The sequence below is a fragment of the Carassius auratus genome, chromosome 10 (assembly GCF_003368295.1).
Source record: "Carassius auratus strain Wakin chromosome 10, ASM336829v1, whole genome shotgun sequence".
NCBI classification, from domain to species: Eukaryota; Metazoa; Chordata; class Actinopteri; order Cypriniformes; family Cyprinidae; genus Carassius; species Carassius auratus.
In genome coordinates, this window is record NC_039252.1 from 21,104,912 (window position 1) to 21,124,766 (window position 19,855).

At 35.4% G+C, this 19,855-nt stretch overlaps 1 protein-coding gene across 3 annotated transcripts in view; it reads right to left on the bottom strand.

Annotated features, from left to right (window-relative positions):
- The window catches only part of LOC113110287 (myocyte-specific enhancer factor 2C-like), a 36,707-nt gene extending 17,233 nt beyond the window's left edge, over nt 1-19,474 (bottom strand). For 2 of the 3 annotated variants that reach the window (XM_026274389.1, XM_026274387.1), the window contains exons 1-3: nt 19,259-19,474; nt 14,890-15,006; nt 1,536-1,733 (exon numbers count right to left, since the gene is read on the bottom strand). In XM_026274389.1, the coding sequence (XP_026130174.1) occupies nt 1,536-1,589 (54 nt within the window). In that variant the 5' untranslated portion in view covers nt 1,590-1,733; nt 14,890-15,006; nt 19,259-19,474. Of the gene's footprint in view, nt 1-1,535; nt 1,734-13,920; nt 14,305-14,889; nt 15,007-19,258 lie in introns of those variants that run through there. The other variant, XM_026274388.1, reaches the window with a different exon arrangement.
- Nucleotides 19,475-19,855: the final 381 nt, after the last annotated feature.

Below are 19,855 nucleotides of genomic sequence, written 5' to 3' on the forward strand. Positions count from 1 at the left end.
TACAAAAGATTACTATTTTGGAAATAAATGCCCGTTTTAATTTTCTATTCACCAAAGAATCCTAAAAAAATATATCACGTTTCTGCAAAAATATTCCACAATTTACAACACTGATAATAAGAAATGTTTCTTGAGGTCAAGCTAGCATATTAGAATGATTTCTGAAAGATCATGTGACGCTGAAGAAAGGAGTAATGATGCTGAAAATTCAGTTCCGCATCACAGGAACAAATTACATTTAAAAATATATAACGATAGAAAACGATTATTTCACAATATTACTGCTTTTACCAAGCCGATCTCACGGCAATTCGTACATTTTTCATAAGGTGGCTTATTCGTACAAATTCGTACGACCACACTCATACAAATACATACGATTGTTGCCAAATCGTACGTATTTTACGAGTTTCACAATTCGTAACCATTACTGGGGTTTAGACAAATCGTATAAAATCATACGAGTACAAATTCGTACAAATTCGTACGAATAAGCCACCTCGTAAAATACGTTGAATTAAATATATTGAATTAAGGTACCAAACAGAAGGCAGAATTAAAATTTGAATGTCAGTAGAATTAAAACTGAAATTCAAGGAAATGTACATACTTGTAAATTTGTAAAGGCAAGTTTTGTTAAAAGTACAAAGATCAAAAACTCAAAAACTTCATTTCCCAGAATTTATCACAAGTTAAATTTCTTTGAACTGCAAGTCAGTAAATTCACCTTCCCGTCACTCCAGTTTAAATTCCAACAAGAGTTTAACTGAGTTCATCCTGGCTGAAACCTGAAGACGGTGAGTTCAATTCTCATGGATACTTGATGGCTGCAGCTATCAGCGTTAGCCATGAAATCAAAAAGATCCTGCTCCAAATCATGATTTGGGCCCTGCGCTAGTGTTCCTGCACAACACATACCCAGATTTATAAACGGTAAATATAAATATAAAAAAAAAGCTGCAGAAACCTAATTTACGAAATAAACCATGTAGACCCATGCCACAAATCACAACATCAGGCATGAGAGGGAAAAGCTGGTTTGATCAGGATGGTAAGTGTCCAGATCCTGCTCGTCTAATAGCCCGGGAGATTAATAGTTTGGAAAGCGCTAGCTGTGGTGAATGACACACCCGCTGGTAAAGGCACGGTTTCCTCTACTCCGTTACAAACCTCAATTATTCAGACTCTCCACATCATATCCTCTAATGCAGAGGCAATGCATTAAATACAGCAATTAAAGAAGTATTAAAAACAGCAATTATGGTGATTTAGGACAATTATATTTCACATTCACACAAACACGCAACGCACATGCAAAAACGAAAGCAGCCAGGCCAAAGTGAGAATCCAGCTTGTGAGTGTCTTGTGACGCTGGCGTCAGAAGCTGCTGGCACTTCCTTAAGTGATGCATTCTGTTTGTGTGTATGTGTGTGTGTGTGTGTGTGAGAGAGAGAGTATGTGCTTAAGATTTATTGCATAGTTGTGAAGTGAGCGCCATATCTCCATTGTTTCCATTAAGATAACATCTCTTTTACCTGTCTGTTGCGTTCGTCCATTATCCTCGCAATCTGAATCTTTTTCCTCCCCATTATTTCGGTCTGGTATTCCTTCCTATTCCAAAAGTACTGTACACTTGTCTTCCTTCCTCTCTCGCTCTCGCTCTCGCTCCGATCCTCAGCGCAGTCTTTCCTCTTTGCTCGTTCCTCTTATTTCAAAGACTCCGGCATTCGTTCCTGAACAGACAAAACAGAGAAAGAGACACAGATTTTATCAGACGGATGTGTGATATCGCTCATATGCTTGAATGTGAGAAAACAAGGAGCGTCTTGGTAAACAGCATACAAATTCAAGACTTTTTGGAAAACACAACTGATTAATAAAACATTTAACATAGCAAAAAAATAACTTTAAAATATTATTAATGTTTATATATTTATTTATTAAAAGAGGACATTTATAATATTTAAAAACAAAAAAATACATATATACATTTTGAATTTAATTGAATTTTTCAGATTTTATACTGATTCTGATTTTATTGTTTACATTTTTACATTTTATTATTTAAATATGGAAATGGCAGCAAGTTTAAATAAATCAAGTGTATATATATATATATATATATATATGTGTGTGTGTGTGTGTGTGTGTGTGTGTGTGTGTGTGTATATATGGGACTTTTTTGGAAAACTTTCTGCCATATTTAAACAAAAATAAAATGTGAAAAAAAAAGAATCTATATTAATGCAATTATTACATTTGAACCAGAAATGTACTTGAGAAATAAAAAATGTGTTTCAGATAAAATATCTTGAACTAAGTTTTGTTTTTTTACATAATTATCATAAAAAAAATTTGTTGCTATTTTTATGCTTAAATATACATTTAATGTACAAATTATATTTGTAAACTTTAATTTCCTTAATTTCCCCTAGGAGATCAATAAAGTCTAAGTCAATAGTCATATTTTAGGAACATTATGACTTACACACGTCTATTATAAATAGGTTTTCATTAGTGCTACAGGGTTTGCATTAACCCTACAAGTTCACACAGATGGCTGTGGTCGTCAGCGGTCCTCAGAGAGCACAAGTACCCAGCTGGAGACCAGAGAAGCCAGCACAAGAGGAAATAAAACTCAAGGGCAACCCACAATGCAAATAAGAGAAAGCAGAGAGCTTTGGGGAGTAGAGGTCAAATGCTCGCTTAAAATGAGAGACAGGGAAAACACGCGGCCTGTACAGAAACCGGAAAACCAATAGCACAGATCTTCAGGGGGCAAGTGCTTCACTTCACTTAGACATGGTCAACAACTCGGCAATACATGTGACCTTTTGATTATGCTTCAAGCCGACTGATAAAAGCCAGAGAGATGTGAAGAATTTATGCAGGAGGGATGGAAAAAGCAGATGATACATCAGAAGAGGAAGTTACAGGAATGTTGTGACAGCTTTTCATTTGAATTTTAAAAGCATACCAAATGATAAAAGCCTTGGCAAGCTCAGCGCGGATAAGAGAGTATGCCAATAAAAATGGAAACTTACAGTAAATTCAAGACAGTGGAGATCAAATGCTGAGTGTCTTTTGGTATGCGTAAAATCTGCATTCAAAGTCCCACAAAACAATATTTCTTATTGACTTTTATTGATCCTATTATATGTACTCAAGATACTACATCTACCTTATCCAACTTAGCTTACAGTGTTATGGACGGCAGACCTTACGTAACTTTAAGCTGTTCAGGACATGTAATCCATTAAACCCAGACTTCCCTTTAGCCACTTGGCCGATGATGTCCAGTTCACTCATCTCCAACTAACTGATCAGTCTGGTTATGTGTAGCAGTTTCATTTCAGGATTTGCATTCAAGCAGAAGTTATTCAGTGACATCTTGTACATGCTGTGGGGTACATTGTTGTCTTGTTTAATGATAGTAACTTATGCAGTTCAGCAGCTATTTTTGAGCACAGAATCACAATTAAGTATCCAAAATATTTTTATGTTATGGCCAATAACCAGATTTGTAAACCACAAGAAAAGTTATACAAAATATGATAAATGTGCAATTGACAAGATGCTAACCATTTAGGAATATAAAAATAAATGCTTTTTTAAATGCAATAATTTTCTTACATAAAAAAATAACAATTATTTTATTTGATTAATTATAATATAAAATAAGCATATTATTATTAATTATATAAGTATTATATATGTAATAATGGCGATTTAATAAAAAAAATTACATAACGGCAATAATTAATCATATGCATATCAATATTTATTTTATTTTAGATAGTAATATTTTTTCTGAAAATAAAACAAATAAATAAATAAATAAAGATATATATACAATATATATATATATATATATATATATATATATATATATATATATATATATATATATATATATATATCGAAATTTAAATAAAAAAATAATAATAAAAAAACAGTGGTCCTAACATCCTGCTGCCAACATTGAACCAAAGCACTGGAAAAAAGAGTGAACTGCCAGGTAAATGTACTGAAATTGTGAATAAGCTCTCTTCAAAAACCCCACAGGATCTGGACATGCCGGGGCAAAATGGCTTAGAGGTCAGAGATGCCGGTGTGTTTACCCATGTGACGGAAAGATAAAGACGGAGAGAGACAGGCGTGGGAGGAGTCGCTGTGTTACTTGAGTAGGAGGGAGGACGGCCCGGTGCCAAGAAACCAGGAGCAGGGATCTCCAGAGAGTAATGTGCAACATTAAGTCACTTTGTTAATCTGCCTCTCTGCTTCTCCCGAGGGCAGCAGGAGAGGACAGATATCTCCTCGTCCTGTGAAGAGCGGCATGGTGCCACCGAAATAAAACAGCGCTGAGATAACACCTAGATATGACTGAGACAGTCTCCTGAGGGGCCATTAGACCCAGGATAACTTCCAGAGAAGGGCAGAAAGACCTCCTAGCTAGCAGCTAGTGCTTTGCAAATTAGCTGTGGTAAAAGTGCAAGCTGAAGGGGAATGTGTCATTCATGCCCACATAAGTCAATTTTAAACAAATCCTGTGTCTGACTGTGCAGTCAATGAATATGTATTTAAAAAATGCCTCAGAGCAGTAGATTAGCAGTTAGCGCAAATGCTTAACACAATACCTCAATACCACATACCTCACTGTTAGTGTAAATTCAAACCCGTTTTACATTCATTTCAGAACAACCATGCCATGTCCTTTATCGATAACACCCATCATCATGATTTTATCATTTTCTGAAGAAAAAGTGCCTGGCAACTGCCACAATGCTAATGTCTTTTTAGCATGATGCTTAATGGTTTCTAGAGCATTTTAGGTAAATAATTGCCAAAACAGAGCCTTTAAATTTAGAAGTATTCAGAACAGGAATTAATTATAAATAACATATGAACAACACCAAGCCTAAACAATTTCTATAAGTGAAACTGAAACTGCCGGCATGTGGGAAATGCACTAGACAAATAAACACAGCCTCACATATCTCATTTGGCACAAATGTTTTGCGTGCTTGAGTCCCAGCATGTTTCATATTATTAAAAAAGCAACTTGTATTCAGAAGAATATTGTATTTTTTTTGTTTGTAACATTTTCATGATATTCTTATTCCTACATAACGTGTATAAAAATGATCCAGGTGTCGTTGGAAACATTTCGGCAAGGCCTTTCTTTCATGGCTCAGAAAATGCTTGTAAATTTCATAAAGAATTACAAAGAATTGGGAAACGATGCATTGAATTAAATACGCAATTTGGAAACATAGAGACTTAAATTGAACTAAATTAAAACAAAATAAAATAGAATACAGTCTTCCAATATCAGACCAATGCCAATAATTAAACAACAATTTTAAAAAGCTAATATTGGCAATATATTTTTTTTAAACAAAATAAAACCTTGAAAGTGAGCCAATTATGCACTTTTTCATTTTGGGGTGAACTATCCCTTTAAGGTTAGGGGATCTCATAGTGCTAATAAAGACTTCAAAAGGGCAGAAATAAACAAAAACCCATCTAAAAGTATTTCAAGACAGCTTTTGGCATTACTTGGCTAAAGTCAGTTAACACAATTGAGATTGGAGCCTGTACAACTTCATAATCACCATCTTTCAGGGCATCTGAAATGCTGAAGACATGCCAGGCAGCAGAAGAACTTGTCGAAGCACGCCGGAGCAGATCCCCAGAGCTCTTGGCAGACCACGGAGGTGTCAGACAGCTGACTCTCTCTGCAAACAACACCCATCAGCTCGCACAAATGGACATAATGACAGGAAATCGGCGCAGACGGCCTCATAAGGAAGTGACCTCACTGAGTAGAAACAATAAAAGATGCCTCTTCCCATAATCCACCTCACAACACCGAAAACGGGAAGTACTGGCAAATCTCATCATTGTGTAGGGCCTAATGAGCTTTCCTCAGATAGGGTCTGATAGCAAGCCGGTCGCCAGGGTGTTCTGAGTGTTTTTTAGCACAGTGCTAGATTATGTGGTTGCTAGGGTGTTGTTATGAGGTTGCTAAGGTGTTTCGAGTGATCTAAAGCACAGCGCAACAGTGTGTAGTTCCTAAGGCATTCTGAGTGGTTTTGTTGCTGGAACATTTCTGTGCAGTTGCTAAGATGTTCTGAATGCTTTATTACATTGCTATGTTGTATTCTGTGGTCGCTAGTGCATTTTTATGAAATGGCCACGATAAGTTTAGAATATTTACCACCTAACAACTTATAAACGTAATGGTAGACTCATGGTTTAATTCATGAATGCAGCACAGAACAGTGTTTAATAGTTGAGTTTAGGGGTTTATCCAGGTATAAGCAGCATTAATAGAACCTAAGCAAACACTGCTAAATCAACCTCAATGAACCAGCGGCCTTCAAATACATACTGGAAATCTGCCAGCTTTCCCCCCAGCTGTATCTCACGGAGAGGACTTCTACATCTCTTTGCTGTCTATCAAGGGAGTGTGCTACGGCTCAGAGCAGCGGCCGTCAAGAGACTGTATCAATCAGTGCCGGAATGGGGACGAGTCACTCTCCGCCCCACCCTTACGGCTCACCTCTAAACTTCCCAAGGACAAAGAGGAGACAGCGTTTGTCTTTCTCAATGACAGCACTCGAGCTGTGGAGGTTAGTCGTAACACGGAACGAGACCAGCTCCCAGACGCCCCGCTACATTCCCATATCCTGAACCTACGGCTCCTGGTGGAGTGCTGTGCGTGAACAGCCGTGGGCCATGTGAGTCCAGGTTGATGCTGTATGCTCAGCATGAGATTAGAAAGATCTGACTTTGGCTCAGACGACAAAAAAATTATTCTGATAATCATATTCAGTAAAACACACACACACACACACACACCCTTGAAATTAGAAAGATTAAATTTAAAGGGTTACTCCATTAAAAAAAAGGAAAATTATGTCATTAACCCCCATGTGGTTCCAAACACGTAAAAGCTTTGTTCGTCTTCGGAACACAATTTAAGACAAACCGAGAGGCTTGTGACTGTCCCATAGACTGGAAAATAAGTTCCACTGTCAAGCTCCAGAAAAGTATGAAAGACATCGTAAGAATAGTCCATCTGCCATCAGTGGTTAAACCTTAATGTTATGAAGCGACGAGAATACTTTTTGTGAGCGAAGAAAACAAAAATAATGACTTTATTCAACAATTCCTTTGTCAACAGTCTCTTCTGAGTCTCTACGTATCACTATATGCTGCGTATGCTCTTCTGTATCAGCCACACTACAAGGACGTGCAGTTTTCTTTCAAATCAAAGCTAAATACATGTAGAAACAGCACATCCTTTTAGACAAAAGTATCTCGTCATTTCATAACGTTACGGTTTGACCACTGATGGCAGATGGACTATTCTAACAATGTCTTTCATACTTTTCTGGAGTTTGACAGTGGAACTTACTTGGCAGTCTATGGGACATTCACAGGCTTACCAGTTTTTATCCAAAATATCTTAAATTGTGTTATGAAGAAGAACGAAGCTTTCACGGGTTTGAAACGACATGACACAATTGGAGTATTCCTTTAATGTGAATTAGTTATTATAGTTAAAATGACCACAAAAAAAAAGATAATTTCAGCTAATTGCCAATGCAACATTTCTCATTTTTGTTTACATTTAATTTGGAGTATCAAAATAAATAAAAAGGAATAAACTTAAACTAATAAATGAAAAATTAATAAAACCTATATAGACATAATAAAAAAATACTAAAATGGCATTTAATAAATAAAATTACATTTTAATAAAATTAATAAATTACATTAATAATGCATTATTATAAAATAAATCAAATTACAGGGGAAAAAGAGAAAAATTCTAAATAATGGCAAAACTGTATATCCGTGCAACTAAATGTAAAAAAAAAATCACTTTTAATTACGCTTAAACCTATTATCGCATAAACTTCACAGAATTATATTACATTTACACTTTAACACATGGGGAAAAAAAGCTAATGGGGTAAAAATAAAGGAAAATTAACCTATTCAAGACATTTTCTCTGAAAACAACTTTAGCTCAGCCTGGTATGCTACACTTCCTCATATGCCCAAATCAATGGAAAATCTCAAATTATGTCCTAGTTTTTTTGCAGGCCTTTCATTGACCTAATTACAAAAGCTAAGCTTGCAATCACTGTCAGCTACGATCGAGCTATTAGCAACAATTCGGTTAATATTCTGTCGAATAACTCTCAACTATGACAGCGAGAGCACATGGCATTTTGTCACATTGCTCATAGTTGTTTGCTCATTTGCATGGCTTCCTTTTGCTGTGGAGATGTGTGTCACACAGCTGTGTTCTCTCAGTGTGTGTGCGCCGCGTTTGTGCTTCACCGCTAACCAATACACCCTGCCAACTGAAACTCAGTGGCCATTCATAGCCACATGCTAAGATATCACTTCTGTATTCTGTTACATTTTTTTTAAAGCAGTGCATTCATGACATCAATACTGTGCTGCTCAGTATATGATCATTTAAATCTACACTTTTTATCTGTTTTTTAAATGTTTTCTTTTTTTTACAATATACAGTTTTTGCATACATTAATTCTCCCTGATGAACACATAAATTCAAGAATCAAGTATTACAGAAAGCTAGTTTATATGTTATGATAATAATGCAGTATACTACAGCTTTAATCTAAAGTGACAGCAAAGAAATTATAATATTACAAAACATGATCATCTAATTCAAATAAACGTTATACTCAAAGAATCCTGAAAATGCATCATGGTTTCCAAAAACATATTAAGCAGTACAATTGATTTTAACCTTGATAATAATAAGACATTATTCTTGAGCATTAATTCAGCATATTAGAATGATTTCTCTAAATATTCAACTTTCTATCACAAGAATATATTACTTTTTTATTACGGAAACTGTTATTAAAAATTGTTATAATATTTCACAATATTACTGATTTTACTGTATTTTTATAGTATAGTATAATATAGTATAGTCTAGTATAATGGGTTTTTTTTTAATGTCAAATCCGTCTGTATATTATTTGCCAAGAGTAAATGCATACTTGCCCTGCTGTTAGCAGTTCACGGCTTAGACATAGACCTGTGATCGATATCCTTAAGTGTTTTTGTCAGGCTGCCCGACGTGGAGAACAGATCTCGCCAGCTGGTTGGCTCTGACATCAGAGCGAGTCTCACGGTGCAGGCTGATCTCTCTGCTCTTGGCACTCAGAGCCGCTGGCAGTGAGTACAGGACCACACTCTCACGCAGCAGGTGAGTGACCTGAAGAAAGCAGGTGGCCGTTTCTAACTCTGATCCCTTGAATTACACCCTAAAGTTTCATATTTCATTTCGGTGGTTTGTTTACATCCTTAACCTTAAGCAAAGTCAGCAGTAACAACGATGCTAGCCTATCCACCAGATTTTGAAATGTGGAAGTAAGCTATTTTCTTTGATCGTGATTGTGTGAGATTTTTGTTTCATTGGCCACAATAGGTAAATAAACAGAAGTATAACAGTACAAAAATGGTAAAACTATTTACGGTACAAACCACTGAGTTAATAATAAGAATAACAATACCAATTTGCAATATCAAGCAGCAAAACAAGCTGTTTTGTACAGCTAAATATAACTGGAAGTGAATGACACCCGAAGCCTCACACACTGAAGTTACAAATGGACGCCCACTCTTACGTTAACAATACGGTGAGTTAATTTCCTAATGGACTGAGATGCATTATGTTCCACAGCTCACAGGGAGATTAAGATATAAAGATTAAGACTAGAAAGACCAGAGGCCAAATTCACGAAACATTCTTTAAAAATCAAATACATTTTTTTTTTGCATTTTGATGATGAATGGATGGATGCACTTTTTTGGGCTTCAAAATCTTAACCACTATTTACTACCTTTATAAGCTTGAAAAAGCCAGGACATTTTATAATATAACTCAGATTGTAAAAAAAAACTAATATAGACGATGGCTTGAGGATGAGTAAATAATCGGATAATTTTTATGTTTGGGTGAACTATCCCTTTAAGTATTTGTCAAGAATTCCACATAGTAACATTCTTTAGGATTTATCTTACGAAACATCTTAACGCCTTTCTTAGGGTTTTTGTGAATCCGGCTCCTGAAATTGACTGGCTTCACTAGATCTGTTAACTCTCCCAGTCTCTGCATCAAAAGAACTGGATTTGATCTGGCACTGGTGGTCTGGAGGTCTGGGTGTGGGTGTTTACAGCAGCATGGGAACGATCTCATGGGGAGGAAGTGACGTGGAAACTCTGGAGCATTTTAAACCAAACCAGGATGACGGCAGGTACTCAGCTCGACGGCCCCCTCATACGCCCCCTCGCAGACTTCCTCTACCAAATATACAGCGCATGTAAACGCAGCAGATCCAAAAATACAATTATGAACTTTTTACCCTGAACAACAGAAGCAGTGGCTGAAATTGATGTCTCATCAAAACTGAGACAAATCAGGGGTGTTTTGGGAAATGCAGCATACTTTATTTAATTTATAGCTCTTAATGCTTTCTGTGTCTTCAAATGCAGAATAGAGATGCTAGTCTTCTCTAAACACTAATTTTGAAAGTAAACCTCATTCTGGGAATTGGCGGAAAAATTCTGTCACATAATCATAGAACTAACTTACATGATTCGAGCAACATGGTCAGGCCTAAAAAACGCCACAAACATGCAAGTTTGCTTCGGACGTGGATTGCACCTCTGTAATTTTGAGGATGGAGAAAAGTTGAGGGTTTTGGCTGAGGTCAGCGCTATATTTAAGCAATATGGCACGTGATTTTCACCATAAAGCACAGTCTAGAGAGTCTTAAAGGGATAGTTTACCCAAAAATAAGAGTTCTGTCATTGATACTCAGCCAAGTCTTTTTAAAGGAACCCAAAAGAAGATATTCTGAAGAACAACATTGGACCCCATTGACTTCCACAGAATACATTATTACGTTACATACATCCCACAGAGTTAAAACTTGCATGTTGTAGTAACTGTTAAATATATATTGTCTAGGATGCTGTATGAACCAATTTTAATCTAGAAACAAAATTATCCAGTTAAAGAATGGCTTCGACTCCTGCCATCAAGTATTGTTGGTAACCGTCCTTCATGAGCTGGACTTCTGTAAAATCCTCAGGAGGTCAAGAATGTGCATTTGTCCTTTGAGAGACACCTGGTTTGAAACCTGTCAGTGTGCAGATGTCATAAAAACCCATTCCAAAAGATGGATAGACAGAACCATGAGCCCAGTGAAATGGCTGACTATTTCATTAATGGGAAAAACAGAGTGCCGTGTTACAGTGGATGCAGTATCTGTCACCTCAGAGCCAAAAAGTCACATCTTAAGTACTTTAACTAAACTCACACTAAACTGAACACATGATCCATTAAAAATATTCCCCGACGCACGCATCGAGCTGGGGGTGGGGGGGTTTGTGTTCGCTGATCAACTCTATACAAGGCCCACCGTACAAAGAGTTCTCTGTGCGAAACCTCCTTACTGGAGGATGTAACGCAGTGAATTGAGCATTTTACACCAGTGACAAAGATAGATTACATGACAGGGAAAAAATCTGAAGTTTTTTTTTCTTTCGGCAAAATCAAGCTGTGCCAAAAAACTGCTTTGAGAGCACGATCAGCAAAGCCACAAACCAGGAGAGATTAGGTTTCATTTATGAGCTTTTCTAGGGTTAAATACCAGGTTAGATATGTGAGTATTATAAATATATGAGTGCAAATATAATGAACGCACACACTGGTTTTCTTCATTCACAATGAATCCATAAGAATCCATATTTTATAAAAAATCTATTATAATAATTAGATATGTAAAAAAATATATATTTTATAAGTTTTATTTTATAGGTGTATTTATATAAATATATTATATTTTATAAATACACTTAAATTCAAAACTGTTATATAATGCATATGCATATAATGCATATAATTTTGTATATATTTATATATTATATATATTTATATATTTTTAAAAAGTCTTATGCAATATATATATATATATATATATATATATATAATGTATTGTATATTTATAAAAAATATCTTTAATATAAAAAAACTAACACATAATGCTTTTGTTACTTTGTCATTATAAAATGTGTACATTTGCATCAGAAAACCTTGCTTTTCTATATTTTCTATAATGACATTTTTTTCAAATGTCTTCATTCAACAGGTATAATCGGCACAGCTTGTTTTTTTTTGTTTTTTTTTGTCTGTTTGGTTTTTTTTTTAAGAAAGATGATGGTGACATATTTTTTTTGATTCGCAGCATTTCACTCAGTGGCTAATGAAGAAAACCAAGGAAAGAGCCATGGAGGTCTGACCAGCACTCAGACCACCCAGCAGGAAACCCTACACAACTCATATTCTGACTGCACTCGTCTCTATAGCCTATATGCTACTAGCTGATAACACCACAATTACAGCTTCATCCCGTCAAGCTCTTTATGAAACTGCTAGTATTTCCTTATTACGACAGCAAACCGACGAAGCTCCTGAAACTATCATCAACAGGCCTCTCTTAACATCTAAATCGAGAGTAGCTTTACTTACAACATTTATTCATCAACTCAATGCACCATCAGGTGATTCCGTGCACAGCTTGTGTGAATGAAAACACAGTGGCTGTTGTTTTTATAATTTAGTCGCCGTTAAGTTGTCATCATTCACCGCTAACTAATGCAAACACACGTCAGGTTTATAGTTTCCTGATGGCAATAAACAGTTGAAGTGTGTGCCAGACTTTGAGAGGCACATTGCAGAGGCACACATTGCCATGGCACACATTTCCTGTTTGTGTACAAGCTTGTGTTCTTGCCTCTCTTTCAATACTAACAACGTGCATACAAAAAATAAATAAATAAATAAAAACTCTCACAAAAAGGCTAGAATGAATGTTATTAAGTTTAGGGAGGAGCAATAGGCTTTCCTGGATCACATTTTACCCTTTGGTCATTATTATTGTACAAGCACCAGCACAGAGCACTTCTCTCATCTAACCAGCTGGGAACCCCATCCTGGATATTCCAGGTTAACTGTAAAGCAATTAGTTTCGGTAAGAGCTGCCATATAAAATAACTTGTTTACAGTTCTCCAATTTCCACAGCGGGGTATAAATAGAGATGCTAATCATGCTATTCACATAATTACACCATTTTGGAAAAGTTGCTATACCTAAAGCACCCCAGACATCATTTAAATGTAAAACAATGTATAAATATCAAAAACAATTACTAAAATAGTTATAGTAATACATTAGACTTCTAAAATCAGTTACTTGTTATACCATTCCATACTACAGTAGTATACACTATTATTTTATTTTCTACGGCTTTTTAAATATACTATTCTAGTATATAATATTATATGACAAACTATTCTATACTCAACAAATATTGCTTGTAAATGATTCTATTTTATGTTTTTCTATTACTTTTTTAACTACATTATAGTAGCAATACAATATAAAAAATTACTTATACTATACTATATTACCTTTAAAAACATTCTTTTCTATACTAGTGTATACTATTACTTTTTAAAGTGCACTATTCAAGTGTAAATTACTATTCTTGTGTACTTATTCTTTTCTATATTACTTTAGTATATATTATACTAATGCTTGTTAAACAATACTAAGCTAAGCTACTCCATACTTCAGTTGTGCTATTCTATTTTACTATATAACATTACCTATAGGGTACTTCAGTAGTATTATGTGTAAAACAGTACTCTTCTATACTACTGTGGTATACTTTTCTATGTTACTTCAGTATATACTATTCAACTGCTTGTTAAACTATACTGTGGTATTCGATAGTAGCAAATCATGCTATTCCATTAACCAAAAAGCTTCGAGTTTTGACAGTTCAACTTACTTTGTGATGCATGAGTGTGTCAGATCCAGAAAGCATGCATTCGCTGGTGTTAATGGTCAAACAAGAACCGGTCCAGAACTCCTCACGCGCTCTCCAAATCCAGAACCGCGTCAAAGCGCTTCATGTGCGCGTGATGTGAGAATGATCGCTGAACTCCGCGTCTCTCATTTGTTTTGACACATGCAGCGATGGAAGCGAAAGCGGTGGGGTTTTTTTTAATAACAGGAAGAAAAAAAACAACTGAAGACGTCCAGAGTTATCCTGGGTGGATGAGCAGTGTTTGAGATCTCCTCTAGTTTACTGACACGATCCTCACGAGCGTCTGTTCGTCACACAGGAGAGAGAATCATTTCGTCTCGCGCTCTCTTTGTAAAGGGGGCGGGGCTAACGCGTACTGTAACTCACACCCGCGAGCGTGTGACGCGACGCGTCCTACTAGAACGCCTAATCACCAAAGCGTCTTCAATAACAGAACTCAAGAGTTCATGTCAAGTTATTTTCAGGGAAACATACTGTACTTAGTTGCAAATTTCTTTGACTATCTTTTATATTTAGTTTTTCTTCACATTTACAGTTACATCTATACACATGAAATAATCCAATATTATTAATTAATGAATAGCCTAATTGTTGCAATCAATATTTTAATTGTTATATTAATATATGTATATTATAATTTCATATAATTACGTTAATTGGTTAATCTTACGGTATAATTTTTAAATTATTATTAAACTGAAAAATACAACTATATGGCAACATTAATTAAACATATAAAGTGCAATTATTACGTTTGTTATGTAGCCTAGCCTGTACAATTTATATAAGGAAATATAAAATAGGCTATTTAAAATGAATTGTATATTATATATATATATATATATATATATATATATATATATATATATATATATATATATATATATATATATATATTGATTTGTTTAAAAATGAATACATTTTTCTTACCAATCACTTGCTCAAATCCTTCTGTTTCAACTTCACTATCTTTTCCCTCTGAATCCTCACTGCTTCTGTGTCTCCATCAAATGAGTTTTATAGGCATTCAGGTCCTTCGTTTGGCACCTAGAAAAATGAAATATTCACCAAATTGCATGAATTAGTTATTAGTCTGGGAAATAATCACTGAAATTAGAAGTGCACATTAATTCAAACACATCAGTGGAGTTTAGTGACAGGCGTCTCTGTGACTCCGCGGCGCTCACTAGTGGCGCGTAGGAGTATTGCACTTTAATCCAGACACCACACATCCTTTCAATAACCATAACAGCTCGATCAGAGGGGCTTATGTATTTGTTCATTCAACTGAGACCAGGTCTGTTAACGTTTTTTAAAGTTTGTCTCGATAACTGGGCATTAGGGAGAGAGCGGAAACAGTTTAACCACTCTTGTCCAAGAAAAGCTATGTGTGTGTTTTAATAGACACAGAACACTGACAACCCCTTTACCTTTCCAACACTTTTCCTGGCAGGCCTCTAATGCTGACACTCACAAAGGAGCATGGGCACTCTGAGGGGGGCATGTTTTTCATTGAACAATTTCCCCTAGAGCTGCCAAGTGCGGGTAAGGGTAAAACCTCCATGTGAAGTTTAGCAATAAGCCTACTTTGAGCGTAATCTTAAGTGTCTGTGAAGCTTTGGTGGTAATTATCAGGATTTGGCAATTGTTTGTGTTAACTAAGGCCACACTGCAGCGCTGTACATTTGCACGAGTGACCACCGCATTCTACAACCAAATTAACTCCTGAAAAAAATATTATAATCGCATTTAGCCTACAGAAACAACATTTACACTCTCACGCAGTGTGTACAGAACCAAGGTGAATGACTTATTTAAATGCATATCAGAGTTGCGGTGCAAATAACAGGTAACAAGGTATGTTTGTGTTGCAGATATTGCTCTAAAAAATAGCAAATAAGAACGAGCACATCAGCTTCATTCCAAATGGCAAACGCAATAACTTTGAAATAAGTAAGTTGCTGGTATATAAATATCGCCACCTGCACCTGGCTAGTTTATTGAATGGGCTATGTAAATTTTATCACTTCATGAGCGGAGACCAAACAACAAGCTGACAGACACGTAGGCTTTGCATCGCTTATAATATGTGGACATGGCAACACTTAAAGAGTGCAAACCTTCCAAAAAGAATAAAATAAGATGTCGACGGGGAATTAGTTAAAAACATAACGTGTTACTTTGTTCAAAAATAGCAGCTACCAAAAGCGCGAGTTGTCAGTCAATTTTGAGAGTGAGTTATGTTCCGTACACACAAGAAACTGTAGGGGATTCACTCCAGTATTAAATGTGAGGTCACTCCTGAAACTTTACAGTGTGCATGTAGCCTAAGGTCCACGCATTTCCATGAATGCTCAATCAAATTCATATCAACATGAAAATGAGTAACTCAGCAGAGATGCTGCACACTTTTTACCTGCTGCCATAAAAAAAAAAAAATCCATTAGACCCTACTGAGAGACAGACAGTCCCCAGTCAAAAGATAAAATAAACAGCCTGTCTTGAAGCACACTTCATGTTCTATTTTAAAGCAAACAACAGGTTTGCATTGAAAAGACAAATATTTTAACTTTAACTTTTTTGGACAAAGTGAATATTTTTGTGCTAATTGAATAACAGAATGAAGGAAGAACTCATACAGGCTCGGAACAACATGAGGGTGAGTAAATATTGACCACATTTTTATTTTTACTACAATTATTTATTTAAAGCTGAGTTTCCTGTAAAGTAGGCTACCAGTAATTTTTCTCAATCTAGCCTATTTTGTTGTAACAGTGCTGCAAAATTCACTATTGGTGTTTTACACATTCACATATTAGACTATAGTTGTTTGCATGTGTCACTGAGGCCACGGCTCACGGCTAGACACCTGTAAACCACAACACATAAGCCTGAAAACAGAAAACATGCTTTCTATTGTTGTAGTTTACACTCTGGTTTCACTGGGAGAGTCCTAGCATGCAAAACTCACTTCAAATCGTGCTGCATTATGTTGCTCAACTGACAAGTTCCTATCTCTAGACCTGCCCTAAAGGCACGTCAACCAAGAGTATGTTACCTGATATCTATGCTTACAGGTATGCCTTTTTAAAATAGATATCTCATATTACACCACATTATAACCAAAATGTTACATTATATTTATGATGTTGCATAAAACCTATGTACAAAAGCACAGCATCAGCAGAAATACAGCAAAATATATATATATATATATATATATATATATATATATATATATATATATATATATATATATATATATATATTGTATTATATACAATTTTCATTTTATATTTATACAATATATAAAATGAATGTGAAAAGCCATGTTTTTAAATATTTATATATTATATATTTTACATACATAAATACACACACACATATACAAATACATTACATAAGCACACACAGTATAATTTCTTAAACAGTGTAAAAAAATTGTAAGAATTACATTATAAGAGAGCATTTTTGGCATTTATCAAATTAATCACAGAAACCATGTTTCATGTATTATATTTATACATTATATGTGATTGATATATTTTGTATATTGTGTATATTTTCTATATATTATGCACACACACATACATGAATATAAATAATTAAAATACACCCTACCCTAAAATATTTGTTAATCTAAAAAAAAATTTTTTAAGCAATTCATATTGCAGTTACACTGAATGTAGCCTTTTTATTTTATATTAAATATAATTTGCTGACTTTTATCCAAAGGTTTTTATTATTATTATTATTATTTTTTTTTTTTTAAATATAGCAATGTAATTCGAATACAATATTTTCTCTTTAATATATTCTACTATAGAATAATATTCTATTAAAATAACCAGGCTGATTACACAAAGTCAAAATACAAACTCATGCAGTAAAACCTGAGCTCGGTGCAGCTGAACATGCAAATCTAGCTGCATTGATGTTCAACATCCAAAGTGGGTCAGTTTGCGCTTCCTCCTCTAACACATGCAGCTTTTTTAGAGCATCAACCATCGGGAAAGCCAGAGAAACTGTATAAACACTGGCGCAAACACTCACAAGTGCATAAGGATAGCATTATCACAGCGTCTTGTTTTGAAACCGAAGCTGTAAGAGGAGAAGGTTGCAGTGGTTGTGGGCAGGAATCGGTGGTTTTGTGGGCACCTCAAATGCCCTTGATGTGTCTTTCATTATCTCAGACACTCTTGATGGATACCCTACAGCTGTGGCCTTTATAGAGAAAGAAACAAGGGGATCTAGCACCAGTAAAGAACATTCACTTGGAGAGATGTGCACAGTCCGCTCACTTATTAAATCCTAATTTTAACACATCTTTTTGTTTCAATATCATGTACATCATGTTTTTTTTTTTTTTTTTTGCATGTCGTAAGTAAAACTTATCTGAGTACATCTTACAGGAAAATATTATTTAAGTTTTTCTACTTAAAAATGTTAAGCTTAATATAATGTTACTTGCCATTTCTCTTATATTCTCACATATTTCTCTTTTATTCGATTTATCTTTTTGATTTGATCTTTTATGTACACTGGTACCAAATACAGGAACTGAAAATTACATTTAACCTTTGTGCTGAGCTTGAAAATCCTTTAACTAATTTGGTGTTACTGGGGAAAAAATGAATGACCTTTTAAAAATTGCTTGTAAACTTCTAAGAAAACAAGTTGACAAAAAGATACAAGAATCCCAGATTTGGTAATAATATAAAATGCTTGGTTTCTAACAATTTTCACAGGTTTTGCATTTTATTTTGGAACATTATTTGTGGGAAAATTTGGCAATGTTTGCTTAATTTAAGATGCATAAGCACAGAGAATCAATCAAAAAGACTGAAAACAATATATTTTTTTAAGTTGTCAGTTAGTTCTAGTTCAATGGGATAATATCAGCTAGCATTTTTGGGAGGAAAAAAATCTTTCACAACATATGGTTTAAACATATAGTCGCTTGATAAAGTGCTCAGACGATTTGTGACATTCACCTCAAAGCTTTTTTTGTCATAAAGGAGCCTTAAACAAGCTTGACTCAATATTAGTCACTGGCGATCCTCTCCCGCATTCATCTCCTAAACAAACATATCTATTTCCAAAGGCAAACCATGTCCCGAAAAAAAGCCCACCTCTCTAAATTTGTATCTTTCTATTTCTATTCTCAGGTCTGCATTCCCCAAAGAGACGTGTTGAAACACCGTGTCATGCTAGCACACACACTTTATTGACTTGTGTTCGACCACAGACACCTCATTTTTTCACAATCGTTCAGTTTGGACGCTTTTTGGTCACTTACCAGTCCGATAACGTTCTTCTCCAGGAAGGTCAACCCTACAGCACCTGCTGTGGGCCAGTCTTTGTAATAAAAAAAGAAAAAAAGAGATTGTTAATATGTCAAAAAAGGCTAAAGAAAATCAAGCCAGACCAGCTGGCTTTGAAGAGAAACCCAAAATTGGGTTGCGTTTAGATCAGATCTTGATCCACAGTGAAGGGGAGATGGCATCCTAGCCCCAACCGCACCCAACAAGGACACACACACACACACACACACACACACACACACACACACGCACACACAGACACTTGGGTAGACCAGCAGCGTATTCCTGATGGTTCAGCGCGAGCGTCTGGCAGCGCCCCTCTCACCTGCTGCCGTCAGTCTCGTGTATATTTAGATGAAAGTATCAATGACATGCATGCCTCTGTTGGCCTTGGCACAAGTGCCCAGGATTATTGCCCCTTACAGAAAGATATTGCACCTTTTCATCAAGATTCATTTAATTTAGATGAAATTCAATTTGTATTTGACAGGAAAAGAACATACTGTTCTTGGGGATGCGACATCTCTGTAGCCAAAAAGGTAAATCTCACAGAATCTCACAGTTCTTTTGGT